Below are 24,998 nucleotides of genomic sequence, written 5' to 3' on the forward strand. Positions count from 1 at the left end.
GGTGTCCGGGAGGTGCTCAGGGTGTTAGAGGTCTTTTCCAACCATAATGATTTTATTTGGATTAGGAGCTGGCTGGAGGGTCGGGCCCAGAGAGTGGTGGTGAATGGAGCTGCATCCAGCTGGCGGCCGGTCACTAGTGGTGTTCCCCAGGGATCAGTGTTGGGCCCAGTCCTGTTTAACATCTTTATTGATGATTTAGATGAGGGGATTGAGTGTATCATCAGCAAATTTGCTGATGACACTAAATTGAGAGGGAGTGTCGACCTGCTGGAAGGCAGGAGGGCTCTGCAGAGGGATCTGGATAGACTTGAGAGATGGGCTGATTCCAATGGGATGAAGTTCAATAAAGCCAAGTGCCGGGTCCTGCACTTTGGCCACAACAACCCCCTGCAGCGCTACAGGCTGGGGACAGAGTGGCTGGAGAGCAGCCAGGCAGAAAGGGACCTGGGGGTACTAATTGACAGGAAGCTCAACATGAGCCAACAGTGTGCCCAGGTGGCCAAGAAGGCCAATGGGATCTTGTCCTGTATCAAAAATAGTGTGGCCAGCAGGAGCAGGGAAGTGATCCTTCCCCTGTACTCTGCGTTGGTGAGGCCACACCTTGAGTATTGTGTTCAGTTCTGGGCCCCTCAGTTCAGAAAGGATATTGAGGTGCTGGAGCGGGTCCAGAGAAGAGCAACAAGGCTGGTGAAGGGACTGGAGCATAAGTCCTATAGGGAGAGGCTGAGGGAGCTGGGGTTGTTTAGCCTGGAGAAGAGGAGGCTCAGAGGTGACCTCATCACCGTCTATAACTACCTGAAGGGAAGTTCTAGCCAGGTGGGGGTTGGTCTCTTCTCTCAGGCACTCAGCAATAGGACAAGGGGGCACAGGCTTAAGCTGTGCCAGGGGAAATTTAAGTTGGATATCAGGAGAAAATTCTTTACAGAGAGAGTGATCAGGCATTGGAATGGGCTGCCCAGAGAGGTGGTGGATTCACCATCCCTGGAGATTTTTAAACGCAGATTGGATGTGGCACTGAGTGCCATGATCTAGTAAATGGACTGGATTTGGACCAAGGGTTGGACTCGATGATCTCGGAGGTCTTTTCCAACCCAATCGATTCTATGATTCTATGATTTTACATGTAAGACGAGATAAGTGACTCATCACATCATCAGAGATGGTGACCACGAGTGATCCAGAACAGTTTGTGTACCTGTTGGTGAAATCTTTGAAGTAATTCAGATGTTTTATTCAGATACCATCTTATCCAGTAGAAAAGCCCAGGAGTGATCTTGCATCTGTTCTGGAGGCTGCATTTCCTAAACTTGGAAGCACAGTCCTTCATACCTGCTCAGAGGGTTTCAGGTGCCATACTCTTTATAGTCGTTTGCCCATGATTTGTTAAGAGTTCAGAGATAGGCACAGAGGTGGCAGTGCTCGAGGACGCTGCAGATCTATGTGTCTGGTGTGCCCTGATCAGTCATGCAGCTGACATTGAATTTAGATTATGATGTCCACCCTTTGCAGGAAGCTTTGTGGTATAAAATACTCTTGTAAGAATTGGGTTGCTGGCTTCTAAAACCCTTTGACCCATTAACCCTCTGATCTTTGAGTAGCTTCAGAAAGAGAAATCTGTCTTTTGTATCACCAGTAGATGGAGGTACCTGTAGTACAAAGGATTTGGATGCTTAGTCACAAGTACTGCCTTACATAGGGTCATCTCTTTGCTAGCTTTAGGCCATTCCCTGATCTTCATACATTAACACTGATTAACTGTACAAAAGTCTCTATATCTATTCTTAAAAGTAGCACTCTTAATCTCTAATTTGCTTTCTAGAAGCTTCCTATTTCTCTGTTGGAATACAAACTCTGAATTACCTACTTAAATTCAGGCTACGACTTTGTGAGCAGTGACAGAAGCCTTTTGTTTTGCAGGGTAGTATGAGGGAGGTAGTTCAAAAGAGCAATTTCATCAGAAAAGAAACATGCTAATAGTTTGAAACAAGTGTGAGCAGACTTGTCAGGTTAAAATCTGTTTGAGGTAATGTTGTTATGATTAATGCAACATCAGCCAAATTGTATGTCTGATGATACCTGTTGGAGTCACTTGGAGGGTGTTTGATAACTTATTTTATGTCTTACTCAGGTTTGACAGAATTAGTGTTGGTAAGCCATGTTATAAATCCAAGCCATTTCTATATTCGGAGGTACTCACAGAGGAAAGAAGCTTTGGCTTTAGAGAAGAAATTGGAAAACTTCTGTTGTAATAAGAGTTCGTATCTCTGGCCTTCAGACATTTTGGAACTAGGTAAATGGTTAATTTTTAAAGGTCTTCATGGCTTAAAATACTACCCTGCAATATGCATTCCTTAGTATCATGCTCCTTTTTTTATTCTCCTCTCCCCTGCCCCTTTACATAGTAAAGCAGTCCTTATATGTTCTGGAATCTACGATTAGTTGTTTTAGAGAAACATTGTACACATGATTTGGTAAAGTAGGCTTTTATTGAAACCTATAAACAAAACCAGTAGAATTAAAAAAACCTGCAGTTCTTCTCAATCTCAACAAACTGAGTGCGTTGAGTAACCAGAGCAGTTGAAACACCTGGCTGTGAAGTTCATGTTTTCCAGCATTAGATGGCAATGGTTAACTGGTAGCTTTTTCAGTATATAGCTTGTAATGATGAGCCTAATTCTTTAATTATCTCAGTAAATCAGCTTTCTATCGTGCAAGCAACATTCCCTTCTAGTGGATATGATTTTTTTTTTAAATTCACTGAATAGAAACCATTCTAGGAGTAAAAATGAAAGATAATAATACGTTGCTAAATCACTAAAATTATTTTCTAATCCACATGTTGATAATGTTACCCACTTCTAGAATGTGTTTAGAAAACTGATGAAAAGTATATCATAACCTTATATATCAATGGTTTATTGCCACTTTACTAGGAGGTAAAGAAAGTTTGCCAGAAATGACTCCTTAATACAAGACAAACACTTCCTAGCCTTATGAACACTGTAAATGAAGGTGGAGGGAATTTCTAGTGGCTGTTGAGAGAAGGTTTTTACTGTTTGTCTTTATTTTAACAATAGCATTTTTACTATGTGTGTGGAGAATGGGAACAATGGAATATTGTGCATAACTGTAGTAATAATTCTAGTGTGAAATACTTTAAAATACTTAATTTAGCCCTTTTTATTTGCTTCCATATAGGTGCTAGAACTTTTATTAAGAGTAAGGAAACTGGAATGTGGTGCCGCGGAACTATCACTGAACTAATTCCCCTAGAAAGTAAAAATCAGAGGAAGCCTTGTGGTCCAATAAGATACAAAGTGTGTGATGTTGCATTGCTGAAAGTATTCCTGATTGATGTTGGAAGCTCTATAGTTTTAACTTTCTCAGGGTATGTTTCCAGAGAGAGGTTTTTGTCTACAGTTGTTGTTCTTAACTGTTGTTACTCAGGAAGATCTCTTCTGAGAAACAAGTCCTTCCTCAGCTTCACACAGATAACCAGATACCCAAATGACACTAATATCCTCTACGTACATATTTCCCACAGAAAAAGTGACAGTGTATTTAATTACACAAGTGTACCAGCCTTCATACATTGAAATATTTAACTTAGGCTTGTGTTGTAAAAGAGAGCATGTGAGTCCTCAATGCTTAAAAAAGAAAAAAATTATTTCATTGAGACTTTCTAGTTCTGTTTCATTGACATAACATTATGCCAAATGCTGCAATAATGACCTCTGTTGTGAATCTGAGGTTTGGTTTGGGGCTTTTCAGGTGTCGGGTTTGATTTTTTTTTTTTTAAGTTCATACTGCATTTATTCCCATTGAACATTAGATATGATCCCACTGAAAGGCCTGATCCTGCTGCTCTGCAAACTGTTGAAACAGATGACATTTGTCTGTTTGTAAGGAAGTCTGATCAGCGTATTGAGGCAGAACTTGCAGCTGTTCCTCCTTTGGCAGTACGGTGTTCATTGAAGGATGTTGTTCCCAAAAATACAGTAAGTACAAGCCGCTTGAAGTATTTCAGGAGCTTTTTTTCCTTAAGATTTATACTAAAGAACTTAAATATATAATTTTAAATTACTTTATTCCACTATAAACAGAATTGAATTTAAGAGTACAGATGTAAATAGATGGGTTGCATTGCTTTTGTTGGAAAGAAAACGAGCTTATAGCAGTCTGTCTTAAAAAGGCTCTGGGTTTAGAAATACATGTTTTGGGCTTAAATCTCACTACTCTTAATTTAGACGTGTTCTTTTGTCAAACTTAAAAACAAATTCCAGAACTGATACTTTTATTTCATGTCTGTCTGATAATGGTATGCAAGTAGTAACTTACAAAAATCATCCAGAGAAGAAATGGCTTCAGAATTTTTAAGAGAATCTTTTCAGGGATTGTCCTTTTCTTAATTAAAATTTTTTGCCACCTATTGAAAAGGGGTTGTTCTCTTTCAGTATAATAACAAGTAAAGTACCGTCAGTCTTTATTCCATTACAAAGAATAGGATATATATTGCAGAATTATTTTCGTTCACACCTAAAAGTCTCAGACTTGCAGTATCAAATGAGAAATGCATTAACTTGATCCCAGAGAAATAAATTCTGACAGGCTTTGAGGTAGACAAAGTATCACCCAGGATGTTGTGGAGAGGAGGAATGTGTAAATTGCCTAAAGTATATTGTAAATTTATGTAAAGACATAAGAAGATAATAACCTTTCACGTGAATTGGGAGAGTAGAAATGTAAGTTGTGAAATGAAAGAGCATAAGACAATTCTAGTTGATCTATCAGAACAACCAGAGGGGATTAAAACTTGAATCTTCGGAGGAAACATGCTGGAAACTGGAGGCCTTTGATCTGACTCAGTTTTATACAGTTAAATACACTTATTAATCCATCATAAAGAATTCTATTTAGTGCTGTCCTAGCTATAGACTAGACAGTCTAACTTTGTTCAGTATTTCATCTGTGCCTTCTTACTTGTATTTTATTTTTAATTACTATTTGTATTTTTTGTTTTAACATTCTCTGACATCTTCATAACTTTTTCTTTCTAACACAGGGTGAAGGTTGGGGAGAGGAAGCAAAGAAAAAATTTTTAGAACTGGTAAATAATAAAGTTGTTTCAATGATCGTATTTAGAGAAGAGGATGGTGTTCTCATTGTGGATTTGAGAAAACCTCCATTCAGTGAAACAAGCAGTAACATACCAGTGTCTCTCAAGGATGCATTAGTTTTCTTAGATTTGGCAAGGTACGTGTTTTCCTTCAGTTTATGCTCCTGTGCCATAATTGATAATGGAATAATGCTTGCAAAGTGAAGCACACGGGGAAAGGTCGTTGTTTATTTTGAGCATAACTAGTTATGATGGCTGGAGCAGTGGGAGATAATTTTTTACTGCATTTGTATTCCTCAGTTAATTGCTTTTTCTTTTGAGGAAAAGGAAATCTGAAAGAAAATGGTTTGTCAATGTGTAGTGGAATCTCACCTTTTACTTTTTTTTCTTTTACAATGTAAATAGTACACTACTGCATCCCAAATAAATGCTTTTTAGGAGCCAGCTGCCATATATCATATATCATTTTTTATATGTTACATTTGTGATGGGACAAGATAGAGATAATGGACTGTACCAACTTCAAGAAGGAAAGTTTAAGCTATAGATATAAACATGAATCAAGTTACTTTTATAAGACCATTTTGTGGGTTTTTTTATGAATGTAAAAGGGTTCCTTCTCGGTTAATTTTAACTGAATTTATTCCAGATTTCATTTTGTTTACCTTAGGTTTAGACTACAGCTTCCCAGTCAATTAGAAAATAATACCATCTTGCACTACAGTCCACCTAATATTCCACAAGAAGGAGAAGAAGTCTTTGTAGTAGTTTGTCACATTAATAGTCCAAGTGATTTCTACCTCCGGTTGGTAAGTTTAGAAATAAAGTCTTTTTAAATAAAACCAAACAGACATTTTAATGTTGAGCTACTTGTAGTCCACACTAAATAAGCTGTAACTTCCATTAAGTTCTGTCACTCAGTGTTAGGATTCCTAGAATTAACAGATAATATTAATTCCTGCAATCCTAGTTTGGTCCTAGGTTAATTCCAGGAGTTCTTAGAATCCTGGAAAGTTGACATTTTTTGCCAACTATGTTACATGGTTCATTCCTATGTGTGTATGTAGTGTTTTACGGTTTAGAATGGTGATTGAACAGGGCAATACTCAGCAATTATTAGGCTCTTTAATTCACTTCATGTATTCAGAACCACTTTTTAATTTTGTGAGGAAGACGAGAAAGTACACTACTAGAAAAAAAAATATCCCTTTGAAGAGCAAAAATGCCATGAAAAAAGAACATCGGGAATGCATATATGTTTTGGGGTTTTATTTTATTTTAGAGAGAGAGCCTGGAATCTTTTCCAGAGAAAATTCAGGAGTTATATAAACATGACTGTGGAGAAGACTCAGAAATTTTCTGCCCAGTTGAAGGCCAAGCTTGTATTGCAAAACAAGAGGATGGGAATTGGTACAGAGCACAGATTGTAGGTGAGCTTTCACTCTAATGCTGAGTTGCAAAATCAGTTGTGCAGCTAAATCAGAGTCACACACTGAATATAAACAGTAACAAATAGCCATTGTTTTTTCTAAGGATTCTGGTACTAATAGGTTCATAAAGTCAGCAGTATTCATTCATATTCTTTTGCTATTAATAGACTGGTTATACATCTGCTTTTTTTTTTTTAAATAAAAAGAAGCAGTGTACTTCATTTTCTAGAGACTGTTGAAATTCTACGATATAATTATTTTAAATAATATTTCACTTAACTGTTACAGTTTGAACTACAGATTTGGCTATTATAGCCAAGCCCATGAGTGTATGTAGTGTTGGTTAATAATTCTCTATAGTAATTCCAAAGGGGATGGGGGGGGGGGGGATGTGCTTATGCTGACCTCTGTGTTGCCTGTGTGGGCAACGTGGCATGTCTGTATGCTTACATGTCTATTGGGCATGTGTTTAGTGTGCCAGTGTCTCATAGAGGTTAGGTGTTAGGGAACCAAAATGCCAACACTGTCACTTCAGGAACCTGAAATGGCTGGCCCTTAAAGAAAATTTTATATTCAACTATTATACTGTGTGAATGATAATATAGTGGGAAATTTCAGTTTTGCTCTGAAATTCTGGTGCTTTAACTTGCATCAGAGAACTATTTTTTTGTTCTAGTAACTTGGGTTATTTTTCTTGAAGGGCTGCCAAGTTGTCAAGAAGTTACAGTAAAGTATGTTGACTATGGCAACACTGCTAACTTACCTCATAAAGACATACGCAGAGTAAAAGAGGAGTTTCTAAGCTTTCCAGAAAAGGTAAATAAGTGCTTGCCTGGATTAAGCACTCAAAATTTTGCTGGGGTTTATGATGTGACTGACTTAATATGTTTTGGGTGTACATCTTTGCTTTTTAAATAAAATAATTTTTAAGGATTTAGAATTCTTTGAAACATGAATGAACACAGGATAGGAAAGGCAAGCATTCAGTAGGTAAGAGTATCAGAAATGAGGTTGCTTTTGCAGCTTTATCGTGTTGCAAGTAAGCATTGATAAGGCAAGGAGAAGTAAGCTCTTTCTATTTCAGCAAGCATGTGTCTGAATTTGAGGTTCATGCTCAGCTACTGGGAAGAGTTACCGCTACTAAAGCATGTAGTGGTAACGTGGAACCAGAAGCCAAGGTCATGCAGTCTTGTATGAGTGCAAAGCAAAGTCTGTGATTCAGCTGTAATGAGATGGTCCTGATACATATGTGATATTGGATGCATAATTTTGGGTTATTCCTCAGGCAGTCAGGTGTAGGCTGGCTTGTATTGAGCCTTTTAAAGGGACAAATGAGTGGAACAGAGAAGCCAAGAGAAGATTTGAAGAAATTACTGAAGATAAACTTATGCTGTGTTCGGTAATTGGTAAGTTATCAAGAATGTATTAATCTTTCTTTACGTATTATTAAGTTGACTTAAATGTAGAAACATGCACTTTCATATTTAAAATAGTATTTATTTGAAATGCTTATGTTCATACATGCTGGAGGTACCCTGGAGTGAGTATGTCTAAACGTGAACTAACTGAGGGAGATGTAACAGATACAACTTCTGGCAAAAGCTCTGTTTGTCTTCTCTTACACACCTCGCCAGCATTAGGTGATAAAGGTATTCTAGTGCATTCAGATGGGCTTGTTTCCATAAGTACTAGCTATTCTTAACACTTCCTAACATCATTGGTAGCTGGGAGTGTGAATGCTGCCACTCTAAAACATTGCCCCCAGAAAAAAAGGAATTTCAGATAACATACATGCCTTAGTAGGATTTTTATTAATGCTGTTTATTGTTCACATGCAGCTTGTTACTTTTCAGCCCCTGTGGAATGTTGGTTGGGAACTCATAGCATAAATGGAATTAAATGTAGCAGTTGGTTTCTTTGTACAACAGTATTTTGTAGTGATTGTTGTATTTTCAGTGAATTTTAGATATGTGCAGAGCTAAGCCTCTACATATTGTTGATGTTCAGAATTAATTATTTTATATATCAAATGTAATTTTACAAAATTCTGTCTTCTAGTACCATTTATTGTACCTCTAAAATGACAAGTAGTTTTTATACTGTCACTAATTGGCACTAACTATGTTTGTATTATTAATTCACAGAAATTTTAGATAACAGCATCTTATCTGTTGAACTCTTCAATTCCTCTGCTAATAATGGGAGAAAGTTTAGTATTAACTGCCAGCTAGTTGAAGAAGACCTAGCATCCTACATACCTGGGTAAATACACTGTTCATGACTTAAAGTATTTGGAAATACTGAATTTATGTATCAAAATTACTGACCTCTGTATGTCACCTCCAGTGGCTGGAATTTACCACATTTGTGATAATTGAATTTACAAATCACATTTATCTGGTGTGAGTTAGAGTGTAAGTCTGCAGCTTGATAGTTGAATTCTCAAACTAAGTCTTGACTAACATAATGTGTTGAAGTTGTAATTGATTGAAAAGTTGGAGATTAGATGTTTTCATCATACTTGTACTGTCCTTAAGTGCCAGATCTTCCCAAAGTGTTCGTTGTTAAGGTTCCCATTCCCCTGTAGTAAGAAAAGAAATGTTTGTAACCTGCACCTAAGGTAAGTCATCTCTTTGGAAGGTCTGTTACTAAAAAACATTCAGGTGTTTCTTCAGCTATGGTAGCGACAGGAAGAGTTGGGAAGTGTGTTGGGGATAATGAGGCTCATAAGGATATAACACTACTGCATTTAAATTGCTGGCTTTTTATAGATATAGTCCCTGGGCTGTATTCATGAAAATCTACAATTATTCTTCCATTAAAAATATTTGAATACTGATGGAAATAGATTGTTCAAAAGGAAGTTTTTATTCCAGAAGGAAATTCCTGTATTTACTTTTTTCAGGAGGAAGCATATAAGTGGATTTTCATCTCTTAACTCAGAAATACAACTGAATCGTAGTAACACTTAATTCTTGTATTTGTCACAGCCACAGTTTTTAGTAAGATTTTTGTAAAGTTAAGCAGCTTTATTTAAACCTGAACAGCTGAGTTGTTTTGTCACTGTCACTAAGGTATTTTGTTGTGTTGCATCTATACTTAGGTGGCTGCTTCCAGCCTTCAATTAAGTGTATATCATTTTAACATAAGTTGCTGTGTAACAGTGGTAACTTGACTAACGTTGATTTTTTTCGTCACTTACTCACTTCTCCTTTGGTTTGACTGGGGAGAAAATGAAAGAAGCGGGAGCAAGAAAACTCATGGGTCAAAATGAAGGCAGAGAAATTGCTTACCAAGTACTGTTGCAGGCATAACAGAATTAATTTAACTAGTTATTACTAATTAGCATAATTGTTTGATTTCTGATTCAGGCATTGGTACACAAAAGACAAACATCTATAGCACCTACCCTCCCCCCTTCCCCTGGATCAAATTTACTCCAAGCACCTCTTGTCCCCCTCCTACACTCAGGTTACACTCAGACTCTTCAGGGAGGCAGTGAGCAGTGCAGGGGGTTGGGTTCAGGGCACAGCAGTTTATCAGTGTTGCTCCTTCCTTCTTTTCGTCCTGTGCTGCAGCATGGACCCTCTACAGGCCTCTGTCCCTCAGGAGTGGGCCTCTTGCCTCACAAAATACTTTCTGTTCTTAGGATCTTGGGGTTCCCTATGTTGTCTCTTCAGTTCCTCCTCTCTCTCTCTCTCCTTGGTGTTTTCTGCTCTTCATTAAATTAGCAGTGCCATCAGCTTCACTGGAGGAAGTGCTCAGCCCTGCCCTGTGGAGGGGGTGTTGCAGAGCTGAGTCTGCCATGGAGCAGCACATGGCCTCTCCTGTCACAGGTCGCCCCTTCAGCCCCTGTTCCCAGCTACCAACATAACACCCAGTGCACCATGTTTTTTGGTTGGAATTATGTTCCTGTTGGGGAGCAGGGGCAAAGGGGTGGTTTGTAGGGACTTCTGGCTTGCTTTGTTTTCCAGTGTGTGTGGGTATCTAGCTGTTCAGAGATCATTTGTCCCTCTTTCTCACTGAATTTCCCATTTGTGAAGATGAATGTCTGCAAAAAGGCAAGACCGGATAATGTAAACCTGCTGTAGGTCATTTAGAGTCACACTTGTGGTATGACTACCTTCCATGTTTAATGCAGTTGAGGGATACCCAAGTCTCCTCTAAACTAGCATAATGTAAGCAGGAGAACACAGTACTCTGTTAAAGCTGACTTGCTGATAGGCAAACATCAGTGACCTTACTCTTGTGTTGGGATAGGAGGTAGACCATACAGAATTCCAGAATGAAACCTTGGAGTCTGAAATCCATTCCAAATTGATAGTCTTTTTCCTGATGAATCTGCAATTATAATGCCATTGTGGAGTTACTAGAAAGGGGGTTGTAAGGCATGTAACATGTATTCCACTTGGGAGAACTCTCTGTGGCAGATTGTCTCCGTGCATTTCATAGTTCAGACTAGTTGTTCACAAGGTAAGCATATTTCTGAGCTTTGGTGTGCATTTCTTTCCTGGTTCTGCAAGTTAACTGTTTTACCCAGCAGTTTCCAAATACCTGCATCGGGAAGATGTGCGTAAACTACCGATGTAGTGGATGATTCAGTACTTAAATCCAAAGGAATTTTCTCTCTGACAGAGCACTTCGCTTTCTTCTCCTGAAGGAGAAGACAGGTAGTTAAGTCTCTGAAAAGAGAAAATAATTTCCTCTCAGAGGCCCAGTAATGGTCAGCAGTTAAAGTCGGGCTTGCTGTCTCCTTCAGTCAGTGATATTTGCAAGAAACCAGTTCTTTTGCAATAAAGGATGCTTCTTCAGACTGCAGTCTGTTACAATCTCTAGGTGGCATAATCCATGCAGACTTTTGTACTAAGGTAGGCTGTGGCTCAGAATACACAGCAGGCAACTCTTGATTGCTGCTGGGCTTTATTTTATCCAATCCACACAATTTAAACAAGTTTTCGTCAAGGTATTGCCATGACTGTATTTCATCTAACACTCTACTTAGGGAAGTGCTCGTACCAGTTAATGTTGTATTTTTATCCTTAGGGAATGCTAGAAAGTTAAATGTTTTGCTAATGTTAATATTCCTTACTTCTGAAAGGAATATTTACTCATTGTAGGAGTTGAATGTTGCAGCTTTTACTCAGAGACAACATTGCTTTAGAGAAGCATGATCCTGGTAATTTGATATCTTTTAAGCCAAACATAAACATTAGGGTTCAGCTTTCACTGGCAGCCTGGAATGCATGGTGTTTCCATCTGACATGAAAACGTGCAATGAAACCTTCCGAAGGAGGAAAAAAAATGTTGCTATCGTCAGAGTTTCATAAATAGCATTTATAAGTGTTTGTGTTTTGTTGGGATTTTTTTCTGCTTTTTAAAGTTATGATTCTTGTCATGTCAAAATGGGATTATCAAGCGATTTTCACTTTGTTTAAAATGTGTTTAAACTTTCCATTCTAATTATTTTGTGCTCTTTACAGGTACACCAGAAGTACTGCAGTAGGGCCCAATGAAATATGGGATGATCCTCTAGAAGAAAATCCTAAAAGCTCTGAAGTTTTAAATCCTATAGACATGGAACCTGTGGATGAAGGACATTTCAGATTGATTTCTAACACAGAGATACATGGGAGAATTAGTCACATTGTGTCTCCTAGTAAAATTTTTGTACAATTGCTGTCAACAGAAAGTATACTGAAAAGGTACTAAAATTCAAAGAACTTCTCTTAAGATGTTCTTACTACAGAGTGGTGAGGTATAGTTAGAACAAATTCTGAATAGAGTTGCATTTGACACTGTACTTTTTGAAGGCTGCTTACTTATGTTACTTTGTTGAGGAAAGCATAGGAACAAAAGACAAGTTGGTGCTATGTTGTAGTTTATTAATACTTCTGATTCCGAATTAAGTACGTGATCTAACTTCTATTTCAAATCAGTTTTAATGTAGTAAGTATTGGGGCCAATGCAACACTGTCCAGAAAGATTGAATCTTTTTGTTCTTTCTTTTCCCTTTCCCATTCCTTCATTAGAAGTCTGGTTAAATAATACCAGTATCCTAAGTCATAGAATTACTATAGTAGTAGTAATTTTTTTCATCGTGATTCCAGTAAACTGTTAGGAAGTTTGAAGAAAATTTCTAGACATAGTGTATCAGCCATCTTTTGGTAGATATTTAGGTAACATTTAGGTAGTAGTGCCTACTGTTTGAAGACAGTTAAGTGGATATGTTGTGGCTTACCATAAGTTGCTTATTTTCTTATTTATCTTTTTACCTTCTTGGTTTTAACTACCTAGAGTTCCATTTAATTAGTCATGACACTAAATGAGCACCACACTCTCAAACTGTCAAGAGAGAACACTGAATCTTTCAAATAGTGCTATATAATGTGGTCAGGATCTCTCAGATTAATTCCATGGCTTAAGAAAACATGGTAGGTTTACAGAATTCTAATCAGGGTGCATGTGTTTTTTAGCTCCCATTTCATGTATATCTGTGTCATGAAGAAAAACTACAATACTGTGTGTCTGTTAAACAGCTGCTGAAACTTTACTGTATGCTAGTTAAACAGTGATTGACTCAATAAGCCCTTTATTAATTCTGTAAAATTTTACCACTAGAAAAGTGTCTTTTGAATGTTAGTTTACAGGAGGAGATGGCTTCCATTTACAAAGAATCACAGCCACAGTCTGTGAAGTGGGAAAGTAGTATGCACTGTGCTGTTTACGTACGTGATGTGGGACAGTGGCAAAGAGGTCAAATAAATAGGATTGTCTCCGAAACAAGTGCACAGGTAAACAGGTTTCATGCTTTCATTTCTAAACTTGTAAGCATTCATTGATTAAAATAAGGTCATATCTTTGCTTCTTACTTCTGTGTTAATATTTTCTCATATGGTCTCTTGCTTTTCTGGAGAGTTAAGTTGTATGTTGCTGCAAATAAGTTGACTGTCTCATCAGAGCTCAAATGCAGGGAACCTGGTAGTTGAAGAAGGCTCAGGAGGTAGACTTCCTGTATGTTTACACTAAATTTTGGAACATGGTTCAGATTCCCTAGCTATAGTCTTAATAATTTAGATTAGATTCCAGAAGATGTGTGAAACTGAAGATCACAGTAATTCAAACTTAACGATCCTTGTTAAAAGATGGTGCCAGTTGAACGACGTGCAACACCACAGAAACATATGTAGTCATGCTGTTGCTTGAACCCTAAACTGCTGGTGGTGATGCACTTGGCCATGTAGGTATAACATCTTCCACAGTAACCTCTCACACAGTGCTGCTTTAAACGTATTTTGTTGCACCAATTTGAAAATAGTGAGCATCAGAAAAAGCATTTTGCGACTAGATACTTACTTGCCTCAAAAATAAGAGTGACTTTGTAATCATACAGATAATCTAGGACTGGGTTACCATTGGTTCTCTACACCATCATTGGGTTATGCCCAGAGGTCTTCTTAGTAGGAAGCAGAAGTGAGAATTCCTATACTTCTGATTTGCATCATCTGCTTTCTGAGCCTAAGAGCCCTCAAAAAGCTATTAACCACATCAGAATAAAAAACAGGGGTTGAAGGGGAGCGATTTCAGCAATTTTTGGTTTTACAAAAGGTCTGTAAATTCATTTAACCCCCTTTGAGCACATTTGTGTGGTTTATCTCCTTGTTATGCTGTGGTAGTCATTTGTATTGTGTGATGAAGTACTTCATTACCAAGATTCAACAAATGGCTTTTGCAATGTTTGAGATTTTTTTATCCTCTTCAGGCATGCTTTGAATTATCTTTCCTTACAGATAACTCTGAGAGCTTTTTTTCTGTTTGATTTTGTTTCTTGCCTGTAATAGGTAGTACTTTACGATTCTGGAGCTGAAAAAACAGTGGAGATCACCTGTCTAAGAAAACTTGAGGAAAATATGAAGAAAATTAGGACATTAGCAATAGAGTGTTCATTGACAGATATAAGGTAGGCTTTCCCTTATACTGAGTTGCAGCGTTAGAAACTAATGATGATATAATTTATTTTCCTGTGTAAGCACTGATTATATAAGATTTGGATGTGGTTTCCTTTTTGAATAAAGAAGAAATGGGTTGGTGGCTGTGATTTTGTTTTGTAAAGGTTTGGGTTGTTTTTTTTAAGGGTTATACTACATAGCAGTAAAGCAGAAACTGTGCAGTAGAAATAAATAGTATTTATAGGATGAATTATGAAATAGTGAACAGATTTATTTCACTGAATTGTTTTTCCCTCAGCTCAGAATTTGAGTTGAATCAAATCTTACAAAACTGCAAGAAGGTCTCTTCTAGACTGTTAAGACAGGTGTCATACTTCTGGAACTCATTGTCCTCCTCACTTTAAAATTTTGGGGTTACACTTCTTTTATCCTTCCTGTCATAAAGATCCAGAAATGAATAATCATTTCATTTTACTGTCGATTAGTGGAGATTGTGGTTTTTTTCCCTGACAGTTCAGGAAGTTTGGAAAAAAACCCCAACCAAATCAAATTCTCAGTAAGGGGGAGGGTTTATGGTTACTCTCAGGAGACACCAACTTCTCTTGTACTAGAGACTATCATTTGTTCTGTGTTAGACCAACAGGTGGAAGCACACAGTGGACAGCAACAGTGTGTGAATTCTTATCCTGTTTCCTAACTGGAGTACAAGTAAAAATAATCATACAGGTTTGTAATCAAAACCAGTAGTATTTGTAAAATTTCTGCCAGGCTGTCTGTTAATTCAGTTTTTCTCTGAATATTTTACTCTTAAAAGTCCTGAGTGGAACTTGCTTAGATAGCTGTTTGCTGTAGGGAAAAAGCTATATTCTTCTTTATAGGAAAAGGTATTTTCTTCTTTCTGCTCTATTTGTGTTATTCACCAGAGCATTAGAGCAGTTTGGCTACCTAGTGTGGAAAGAACTTAGTCTTAAATATATTTAGTTACTGGAGAATAATATCTGTATTTTTGGAATCACTGGGTGCTGACATCCTTTATGGACAGATAAGCAAGATGCTCAAGTTGTTGGTGAGAATGATTTCAGCAGTTACTATATTAGTTTTCAGGCGTCAAAGACGGAAAGAATTAATCCAGTGGTGTATCAACGTCATTAGTAATTGATTTCTTTTCCCCCTCTATTAAAAAAAAGTATTAATTTAAGGGTTTGGTTTCTTCAGTGTCTGTTGGAGCTGCCAGTGAGGTTTTACGTTATGTAAGGAAATAAAATCAGTGATGAGTGAAGTTACTTATGAGTGGGTTTAAGGCTCCTGCTGGAGGAAAGCAAGTGTCTGGCAGCTGATTCTAATAAAACAAGGCAAAAAAGCAAGGTTGTATTCTGTTACTTTCTTTTTAATGCCATGTTCAGAATAGTTGATAAAATGTTGGGAACTGTCACATGGATTAAATAAGTTTTGTCTTCTGATGGGGATGTCAGTTGTTCAAGGATGTCTGATTTGCAATCAGTACCAATAAAATGAAAAATCTGCCTGTAGTTTAGAGGAAATGCATATTGTAATATGTTGTCCAGCTCTCTCATTTTTTTTCCAGGAAAGTGATGGGGCATGTGCATTGCCTGTGAAAATTCTTTACAAAGATGAAACAGGAAAAATGATTGATACTTCTGAATACCTTATTGAACGGGGTTTGGCGCTTAGAAGCAGAAGGTTTGGATGCTTTTATATTCTTGCAGACTCTGATATTCACATTGGGATAAGCTAATAAATAATTTAAAAATTTGGATTGTCCTCTACAAGATATGTAGCAAGAGAACTCCATCTTCAGTGAACTTATTTGAGCATAATGTTATTTAATGTATGCATTGCACATTTCAGTTCTCTAGGTTGGTAGACAAGATGGTTGACAGTATTTTAACAAGCATTTGTCACCTTTGTGTGTTTGGTTTTTTTATTTCTATTATTTTATGCTTTGGCACTTCTCAAGTTCTTTGTCAGTTAATATATTAATATGATTTGATTGAATCTGCTAGAACTGATACAGCTGGAGTGGCACGCTCAGTCTCCAAGGAACATGTTAAAGTATACGTAGAGCAAGAGAACACGCAACTGGATGGTTATAATTCCAAACCTGCATGTGCAAGAAACAGAGCTGTTCCAGAGGAGAACATCACTGTTTCAGAGAGTGAACAAAAACCATTCAAAACGCTGCCTCATTCAGGAATGGATGAAACATATAAATTTCCTGTTGTACCTGAAGCAAAAGTTTTTCAAGCCATAGTGAGTTGCATTGGAGGTGATGGAACTATTTATATAATACCTAAATCATATGGTAAGTTTACGTAGAGGAAAATACATTTGTCTATGAATCTGAGCAGTCTGGTGTATCAGAATATACCAGATACATGTTCTAGTGTACGTGTGCTGAATCAGAACACAGTTCTAGAAGATTCCTATTGGGAGGGGTGCTACTGGGAGGTGATGTGTCCTTGGGCATGGAGTATGAGGGGCAGGTGCCCCTCTCCCATGGGGAGAGGTCCTGCAGCTTCCCAGCAGAGGAAACCCAAATCCCCAGGAGGTGTTGCTCTGTCCTTAAATCAGCTCTCCTGTCCTCCCACCATCCCAAGAAATCCAGAAAACCCAAGCATTTGGATGGGCAGTTTACTTGCCTTTCTTCTCTAGGCAGTATTGGGTAAGGCAGCAGGTGCTTTGTTTTATAATGTTGAAATTGTGATACATTTTACTATTAAAGTAAATGAAGTAACTTACTTAAAGTAACCAAGATACAGTCATAAAGATTCTTACAAATTAGCCTTGTTCTCATATATTACTGGATATTTTCCTGCAGTTTGAGCTCAGTACCCAAGTTCCTTGGGTTCTTTATTTGTATTGTGATAGATTCTGTACCTCATTATGTTTTCTGTTGGAAATGGATTAATTTTTATCTGACAGATGCAGTGTCAGTCTTCAGTAGCACGATAATATATCATACTTTAGAAAAATGTTTACATACAAGAACATTAATTTATGGTTTTTGCTCCACAAGTACATTTGACTACTAGATCACACCATAAAACTTTGAGATTCAAAGTACAGGAACCCCACTTGCCCAGGACTGAGTTGTTCCTGCAGTTGGTGCTGTAGGCTGTACCCACAGCAGAAGAGGTTCTGCTGGACACCTACTTTGTGGTGTTTCATGGTGTCCTGCCGCTGTCTTTGGGAGTCTGTTGTCTTGTTTGTGCTTTTTGTATGGCTCTTGTATTAGTCCTGCCAGGGTGTTGGATACAAAATTTATAGACCCTTCTTCTCTGAGATTAGAATCCAGAATTAAGGGCTTCAGAATTAGAAATGCAGTTTACTTTTCATTTTAACTAGCAAGTTGTTACCGTTTACTAGATGTTGAACGTAGATATTGTATCAGTGTTGGAAAATATTTTTTGTAGCAGCATATGTATTTTATGATTATATATGTCCTCATCGGAATCCGCTGGGTTTTAGTGATGAAAATATTTTGTATAAATGTTATAGACTATTTTGAATTTATTTTTTTTTATTTCCCCCTCACCCAAGAAATTGCACTAAGCAGATTGATGACTGAAATACAAAATACCTTCAAAGGCCTTGGTCTTCTGATACCCTATTGCTGGAAAAAGGGAGAAGCTTGTGTTGTAAGAGGATCGGATACCATGTGGTATCGAGGTAAAGTTGTAGAAGTCTGCAGTAGTACTCTCCAGGTAAGTTTGATTATATGGGGGAGGAGGGTGTATGAATCTGTGCATATGTATTTAAAAAAAAAAAGGCAAATAATCCAATCCCCTAAACTGAACTTAGGATCCCACACTTTTTCATTCAGCTGACCTGACAATGCAGATGCTCATTTTGCTTAAAAGTGTGATTACTTTCCTGAATTTTACATTTATTTTAAAGATGAATTCTGTCTACCTGTTCAAGTTGTCACCATTTTTCCCATAGTTTTCCAAGTAATGGTAAGCTTTCTTGAGTAAAAAGCTACCTTCGGTCACCTGTAAGTAATCCCTTTTAAGTTTTTGGTTCTTTTATTGTTCATACCACATGCAGAGTGCTTTGAAAACAATTAGGTTTAGCATCCCCCTGCCCTGTCCCCACCCAGAAAGTAGTGGCTCTCTGTTTATTTTGAATTCTTTCTGCTGCACAGATATAGAGCTACTTTTTCTCATTAGTTGTTAATCTTACCTAACCTCTTGAGTCTGCTCATGATTTTTTGAGTGTAGATTTGCAAAGTCTTGACACTGTCCTAGTTCACAAATTCTTGCAAGAGAAGTTTAGAAACTGAACTCGTAATCTGCCATACCAGTTTTTAATGCTTTCCTTCATTTCCACTTTGTCACATCACCTACTTACCGTCACACCATTATTTTTTTTCTCTAAAAAAGTGGATGCTGTAAATGAACACTTCCTCCTATTAAACTTCACTGAAATTATTCCTGCTTTTTTAAGTTAAACTTTGCATTTCATATAGGTACAGTACATAGACCGTGGTTACATAGAGAGCATTCCTCAGTGTCATCTATATCCAACTACTTTTTATACTGATATTCCTCCGTTTTGCATCCCATGTCAGCTCTACAAGACATTACCGGTGAGTAATGGCAGATTTGTCTTAGTAGGTAGCTACTCACATCAATGCACTGTTTAATCATAGAAAGGTTTAGACTAGTTGCTGGTATTTTTTCTTGCCTATACGGATGCAGAGAAGACCCGATGAGGATCATCTCAGCAAGACAGCCTTTTATCAGGAACAGACAGATGGCTTTATGAAGGGACCATGCTTCAAAAGCAGCTATCATTGGAGTTAGACCTTTGTGAGACAGGACACTGCAGTAGTTGGCAGGGTGATACTCTGAAGTGGCAGTTTGTTTTGTAATAGCAACAAAAAGTAAGGCCTGGATTTCTTAATGCAGAGTGGCCAGAAAATCATAGATCTTCAAGTCCTGCAAAAGTATTTCTGTCATTCTGAGCTCTGCTGTGTAGGAAACAATCTAAGCTAATACCAGAGGTATTAGCGGTAGTGAGGTCTGTGGAGGAGCCCTGGCAGTTTTTTCATCTGTCGTGCCTGTGAAAGGGAAGGGATTTGAAAGGGCCAATCCAATCTGGTGAGTTAAGAAATTGTTATGGAACTGATGCCACAGCCAGGGGTTTGACTGCTTGCACAGCGGCACTTGCTTTGAGAAACCTGGTCTGCTGGAGGCCTATGGGGTCCATCTGTCAGAGAGGGACAAGAGCATCTTTGGTCATAGGCTTGTCAACCCTGGAGAGGGATTGAGGATCAGCAGGAGAGCATCTGAAGAGCACCACCTGTTGGAGCAAGTCCAGAGGAAGGCAACAAAGATGATCAGAGGGCTGGAGCACCTCTCCTATAAAGAGAGACAGAGAGGTGGGGCTCTTCAGTCTGGAGATGAGAAGGCACCAGGGAGACCTTATACCTTCCAGTATCTAAAGGGGACTACAAGAGAGCTGGGAAGAGGTTCCTTACAAGGGCATGCAGTGACAGGACAAGGGGGGGATGGCTTCAAATTGACAGAGGGCAGGTTTAGATTTGATATCAGAAAGAAAAGCTTCACTGTGAGGGTGGTGAGATGCTGAAACAGGTTGCCTGGAGAAGTTGCAGATGCACTGTCCCCAGAGTGTTCAAGGCTAGGTTGGATGGGGCTTGGAGCAACCCAGTCTAGTGGAAGGTGTCCCTGCTCACAGCAGGAGGGTTGGAGCTAGATGATCTCTAAGGTCCTTTCTAACCAAAACCATTGTATGGTTCTGTGAAAGACAGGCTTGTAAGCATTTGGGATTGGGAAGCAAACAGATACTGTGGGAACTAAAGGAAGTATTTCAGGTATTGTGTTTTGCTGTCTCTTATTTTAGATTAATTCTGTGCCTTTGGATTATGCTTCAGGCCATCGTGTACACTTACGTTATTATGTACATAGTAAAGGTTAGACTTGGCAAGCCACATCTTTCTAAGCCATTCCACAATCTGAAAATTGTGGGTTGGTGTTGTCACATAAGTTTTAATGCACCAAATAGCAGATAATATTTAAATGGTTGTAGACAAATCAGACTAAGGATGTGTATTTTCAAATAAGTTTGTTTAATGGTAGTCATGTATTTTCACCTGGTTTAGGAATAGGAAGAATATTACTTATCAGCATCTTAATGTGTGGGTTTCTTGCTTCTCTCCAAATAGATTGGAAATTTTTGGCAGCAGGATGCAGTAGGTTGCCTTCAAGAACTACTTACAAATGAAGAGGTTGAAATACATGTTGAGGTAGCTTGCTTTGTTCATAGATGTGGAAGCTTGTTTTTCAGGACTTTTTTTCCCTTTTAACTGATATTAAAAATAATATATGAAGGAACATAGTAGTAAATGTATTTCTTAGACAAAAATAAAACTAAACTTGTTTCTCCTGTGACTTGACCTTTATTATAGTTTTCAGGCCTTAAATGTGTCCCTTAGAGATAGTCACATTTTTTCATCCTGTTTATATTCTGTGTTGCAACAGCAACAAGTTTATGCAACAGCATAAATTCTTCTAAATTCTGTTTTAAGTGATTAAATTTTGACATAGTTAAGTAGGGACATGCTTAAATTTTTATCTTAACTTTATAGGGAAACATCGTCTTCATTGCCTGAAAACGAGCAATTTCAAATAGTTTAATTTCTAATAATAAATAGTGAAAGAGAAGGGTTTGAATGAGCAAACATGGGATAATATTTCAGTGTTCAAATGAGTAGTTGATGCTGCCATTCCAGAGCTAGATATATTCTCATTTGTATCATAACTTACGTTAGTAGCCATCCTTACTTGTTTTGTATCTTTGATGAATGAATATGGTGCATGTCAGCATGAGAGGTTTGAATTTCCTGGTCACTATTTCTAAAACCTCAGTCACACTATTACTATCATATACCTATTTTGTCTTGTGTAAACAGAAATTACCAGATAACCCATGGGACAGATTGTCCATCAGGCTGTATTTTGGTGGGATTTCGCTTTCATCCTTCATGGCACACCAGAAGTACTGTGTTGCTGAAGACTGTCAGGATGTACAAAAGCTGGTGAGACTTGCGTGTGTGCATCTATTTCACTGTTGTTATTCCAACATTAAAAAGCTTACTCAGTTTCTTGTGACCTTTGAGGATTGATCTGTACTGTTTTGTGATGTAAACAGCAGTGAGACAAATATACAGGTCTGCAGCATAACAGGTGTAGATACAACATGTGGATAAGATTGTGTGGGATAGTGGGTTGCCAAGAGTTTGTTCCTGGACTCCATAATGAAAACAAATTTTTGCATTTCTGTTTAAAGTCCCGTTAGTTTTTGTGTTCCTCTAAAACCTAAAATGCTAGGATAGGTTAATATTTTTATCACTTGAAGGGATTAGTGTTATTCATAAAAATATATCCAAGGATGGAGATAATTCAAACTAAATTGAATCAGGTATTTCTGCATAAACCCAGTGATTTCTAAGGGAATTACCTAGGTTCTCTATTCCAGATGTCTGTTGTTCTTTAGGGAAAGATTGAGTTTTTCACCTGTCGTCATTGTCCTAAATCCTACATAAGTAACTTCTCTGTATTTTATTTAAATTTTTTTCTTGGAATCTGAGGATCAGGTTTATTTAAATTGCTAAGACCGTTACTTCATTTTTCTCTTAGTTCTGTTTAAGCCTGCCAGTGTATTTTTCTTTCCAACGTACATCTTGGCTTCAGAAGATAATTTTACAGTAGAGAACGCTGCTGTCACTGCAGAAATTGTACGTTTTGTTATGCTGTATAGGAGCATAATAGGAGCTGCATTCATGGCCTGTGATCCAGCTGAGCTATGTGCATAATTTAATGCACCAAGGTTTATTTTGTTGTGAACCAAATGCATTAATGACACGTAGAATTTCAGACTGTAAAATATATGGTTCTAAAAGAGGATGCTATGCTACTGAGAAAATATGTATCTCTGCTCTGCAATATCTGTTGCCTTTTTGAAAGAGTGATAATTGTGGTGGCTGAGTTCATTTATTCTTCACCTTGCTCTTAAGGGATAACTTGCTCTGGCAAACTGCAGGAACACAGGGGCATGGCATTTAGGATTACCTATGCTAATTAATTGCTATGATTTTAGTTTTTCTTTATAATTTTTTTTCTTTAAATGGAATACATTTTTAAATTAACAGCAATCTAGTTACCATGTCAGTATGTTCATATAATTTCAAATATATATTTTTGTTTTAAAACTGTTAATTAACTAGCTCTCTTATCTTTTATCTAAAGCTTTTTAAAAAATGCCTCGTAAGTGTTGAAAGGAAAAGTTGAGTAATATTTTTTCCATCAAGGACACACTGTTTATTATTATACACATTCTTAGGTAACTCCTTTGTACCCAAAGTCATACCAAAGCTAGTTTCCATTTTGTTACTAAACGTGATGCTCAGCTGAAGTCTGTCTTGGTCTAGGTGCTCTTTGCAGGAGACGCTCATGTTTCGCCTTCATACGTGTTGCCACCACTACCTGTTCCAGGACATACCTTTCCTGTCAGAGTTTCCCATTTGGTGTCTCCTAAGGAGGTAAGTCTTGTAGACATCTTGCATATGTTGCAGTCCCATCAAGCTGGTGAACATGGCTAACAGAGCATTAGAAAAGTTCCAAAATGGTCCTGAGTTATTGATGCAGGTGGTTGTGCAGGGCAGGATCTGAATGAACTCTTAATTGAAATACCTGCATGGGTGGGGGCAGAGAAATACTAATCATTTCTCTAAAAAGGAGCTTTAAGAGTTACTGTGCTTCTGTCTGATACTTACCCTGTATAATAAGAAATTAGGTCATTGGATTTTAATCTGGCAGAACAATAGTGATTTTTGTGTAAGCCCACATAATTTTCTGTAGCTCTAGTAGTCTCCCAGACAAAAGGCAGAATGTAATGTGTGTTGATCAAACACAGGATTCCTATGTGGACTTTGAATGTTGAGTGATGAAATAGAGAAGAAAAGGGAGCAAGGATGTGCTGAACCTTTCAAACATGGGAACAAGTAATCTTTTGATAATTGTTGATCACCAATGGAATTTGAAGTTTCTAAGTCATTTGCAAAAATTGTAACATGAGGGCCTTTTCTTGGAGTAGGTTTATATTTGCCTTGATCCTTCTGAGAACCTTACAAAGCAGTCTGCCACAGAGGGAGCTGCCAGCAGTGACTTAGAGAGCCTTGATGCGGCCCTGAAGTGGTGCAATAAAATTGTGGAGTCTCTTCCTCTTCTGACAAACTTCGAAAAAGGTACATTAATGTGTTTATTTTCCCTGTTGTTTCATGTGGATGTACCAAAAGCCTGAATTTCTTTTTGAAGAATCGGAATATTTATATTTCTATGCATCTTTAAATAAAACTTTCTGAGAGTAAGGAATAACACCGCACTGTAGTCATATGATACACTATAATAATGTTTTTACTTGTCATTAAATTGAGGTTTTTGTGTAATTCTGATCCACTGGAAAACGATGGACAGAACTCGATTCTGATGACTGTTAAAGTTATGAATTGAGTTTTGATGGCATTGGTAGTAATGGAACTTTTCCCTTAAGGAGCCTGTCACTGAAGCTGTAACTGTGACAACCTTGCTATTAAATATTCCAAAGACAAAAGTTGTGTATGGAAAAGGATGTAACCAAGGTTTAGAAGTTAACGTGCACCCTAAGGAGCATGACTTTAATTCTGGATTTCTCCATTTAGGCCAAAAAATGGGCTTTAATTCTCTTGTCCACAACCGTTGGGTCTAAAATAGCGTAAAGTATGTGGGTCTAAACCTTGGTGAAGAAAAGTTACTGCTAGTACTTGGTTCTACTAACAAGTGAAATTCTGGTTCAGGTTTTAAGCAGTGTCTGCCTCACGTCCTGCAGACTTATGTCTATTCTCTTACAGATCTATCTTTTTACTAACTGAAATGTGCAACTGAGTCCAAGTTGAGAAGTTTTAACATTAAACTGTTTGGATCACTATCTTTACCAAGCAATTTGCTGTTATTTTTCATCATTGCCATGTGAGGTAGAGAAGCTTGACTTAAATTGCATACTGGTGATTGTGAATTAGAGTTCAGAGAGAATTGGAGGATGCATAGAACAAAATCATAACATGAATTTAAGAAAGAAAAGGAAACTTAGTCTCTGTCACAGAGTAAAGTGGATTTTCAAGTTCAGTTTGTACTGCATTGAGTATTCTGGGGTGTTTTGCAGTGTTCCTTTTTTTCTTTTTACAGAACTGCCTTGCCTTGCAGAATATGTGGATGGCTTATGGTATAGGGCAAAGCTCCTCTCTATTATACAGCTTATCCCTGTTCAGATTCTGGTTCAGTTTGTTGACTACGGTAATTATTTAGTTGCCCCAACAAACAGGTAAGTATATAAGAAAAAATGCATGTAAAATGTCTGTGTGTATGTATATATACACTTACATTATTAAATATGTACTTGAAAATAAATATTTTACATCTATTATTA

General features: G+C 37.6%; 1 protein-coding gene across 6 annotated transcripts in view; it reads left to right on the forward strand.

Moving 5' to 3' along the window:
• Positions 1 to 24,998, forward strand: part of RNF17 (ring finger protein 17) — a 41,702-nt gene that overhangs the window by 13,732 nt on the left and 2,972 nt on the right. For all 6 annotated transcript variants that reach the window (XM_064645268.1, XM_064645273.1, XM_064645267.1 and 3 more), the window contains 22 exons: positions 2,129 to 2,290; positions 3,199 to 3,388; positions 3,833 to 3,998; positions 5,063 to 5,253; positions 5,787 to 5,925; positions 6,399 to 6,546; positions 7,247 to 7,362; positions 7,832 to 7,952; positions 8,691 to 8,808; positions 12,027 to 12,248; positions 13,187 to 13,337; positions 14,385 to 14,503; positions 15,128 to 15,218; positions 16,078 to 16,193; positions 16,517 to 16,815; positions 18,054 to 18,217; positions 18,982 to 19,101; positions 20,701 to 20,781; positions 21,448 to 21,573; positions 22,966 to 23,076; positions 23,631 to 23,781; positions 24,758 to 24,893. In XM_064645268.1, the coding sequence (XP_064501338.1) occupies positions 2,129 to 2,290; positions 3,199 to 3,388; positions 3,833 to 3,998; positions 5,063 to 5,253; positions 5,787 to 5,925; positions 6,399 to 6,546; positions 7,247 to 7,362; positions 7,832 to 7,952; positions 8,691 to 8,808; positions 12,027 to 12,248; positions 13,187 to 13,337; positions 14,385 to 14,503; positions 15,128 to 15,218; positions 16,078 to 16,193; positions 16,517 to 16,815; positions 18,054 to 18,217; positions 18,982 to 19,101; positions 20,701 to 20,781; positions 21,448 to 21,573; positions 22,966 to 23,076; positions 23,631 to 23,781; positions 24,758 to 24,893 (3,238 nt within the window). The remainder of the gene's footprint in view (positions 1 to 2,128; positions 2,291 to 3,198; positions 3,389 to 3,832; positions 3,999 to 5,062; positions 5,254 to 5,786; positions 5,926 to 6,398; positions 6,547 to 7,246; positions 7,363 to 7,831; positions 7,953 to 8,690; positions 8,809 to 12,026; positions 12,249 to 13,186; positions 13,338 to 14,384; positions 14,504 to 15,127; positions 15,219 to 16,077; positions 16,194 to 16,516; positions 16,816 to 18,053; positions 18,218 to 18,981; positions 19,102 to 20,700; positions 20,782 to 21,447; positions 21,574 to 22,965; positions 23,077 to 23,630; positions 23,782 to 24,757; positions 24,894 to 24,998) is intronic.

This window comes from Pseudopipra pipra, chromosome 2 (assembly GCF_036250125.1).
Source record: "Pseudopipra pipra isolate bDixPip1 chromosome 2, bDixPip1.hap1, whole genome shotgun sequence".
Taxonomy (NCBI): domain Eukaryota; kingdom Metazoa; phylum Chordata; class Aves; order Passeriformes; family Pipridae; genus Pseudopipra; species Pseudopipra pipra.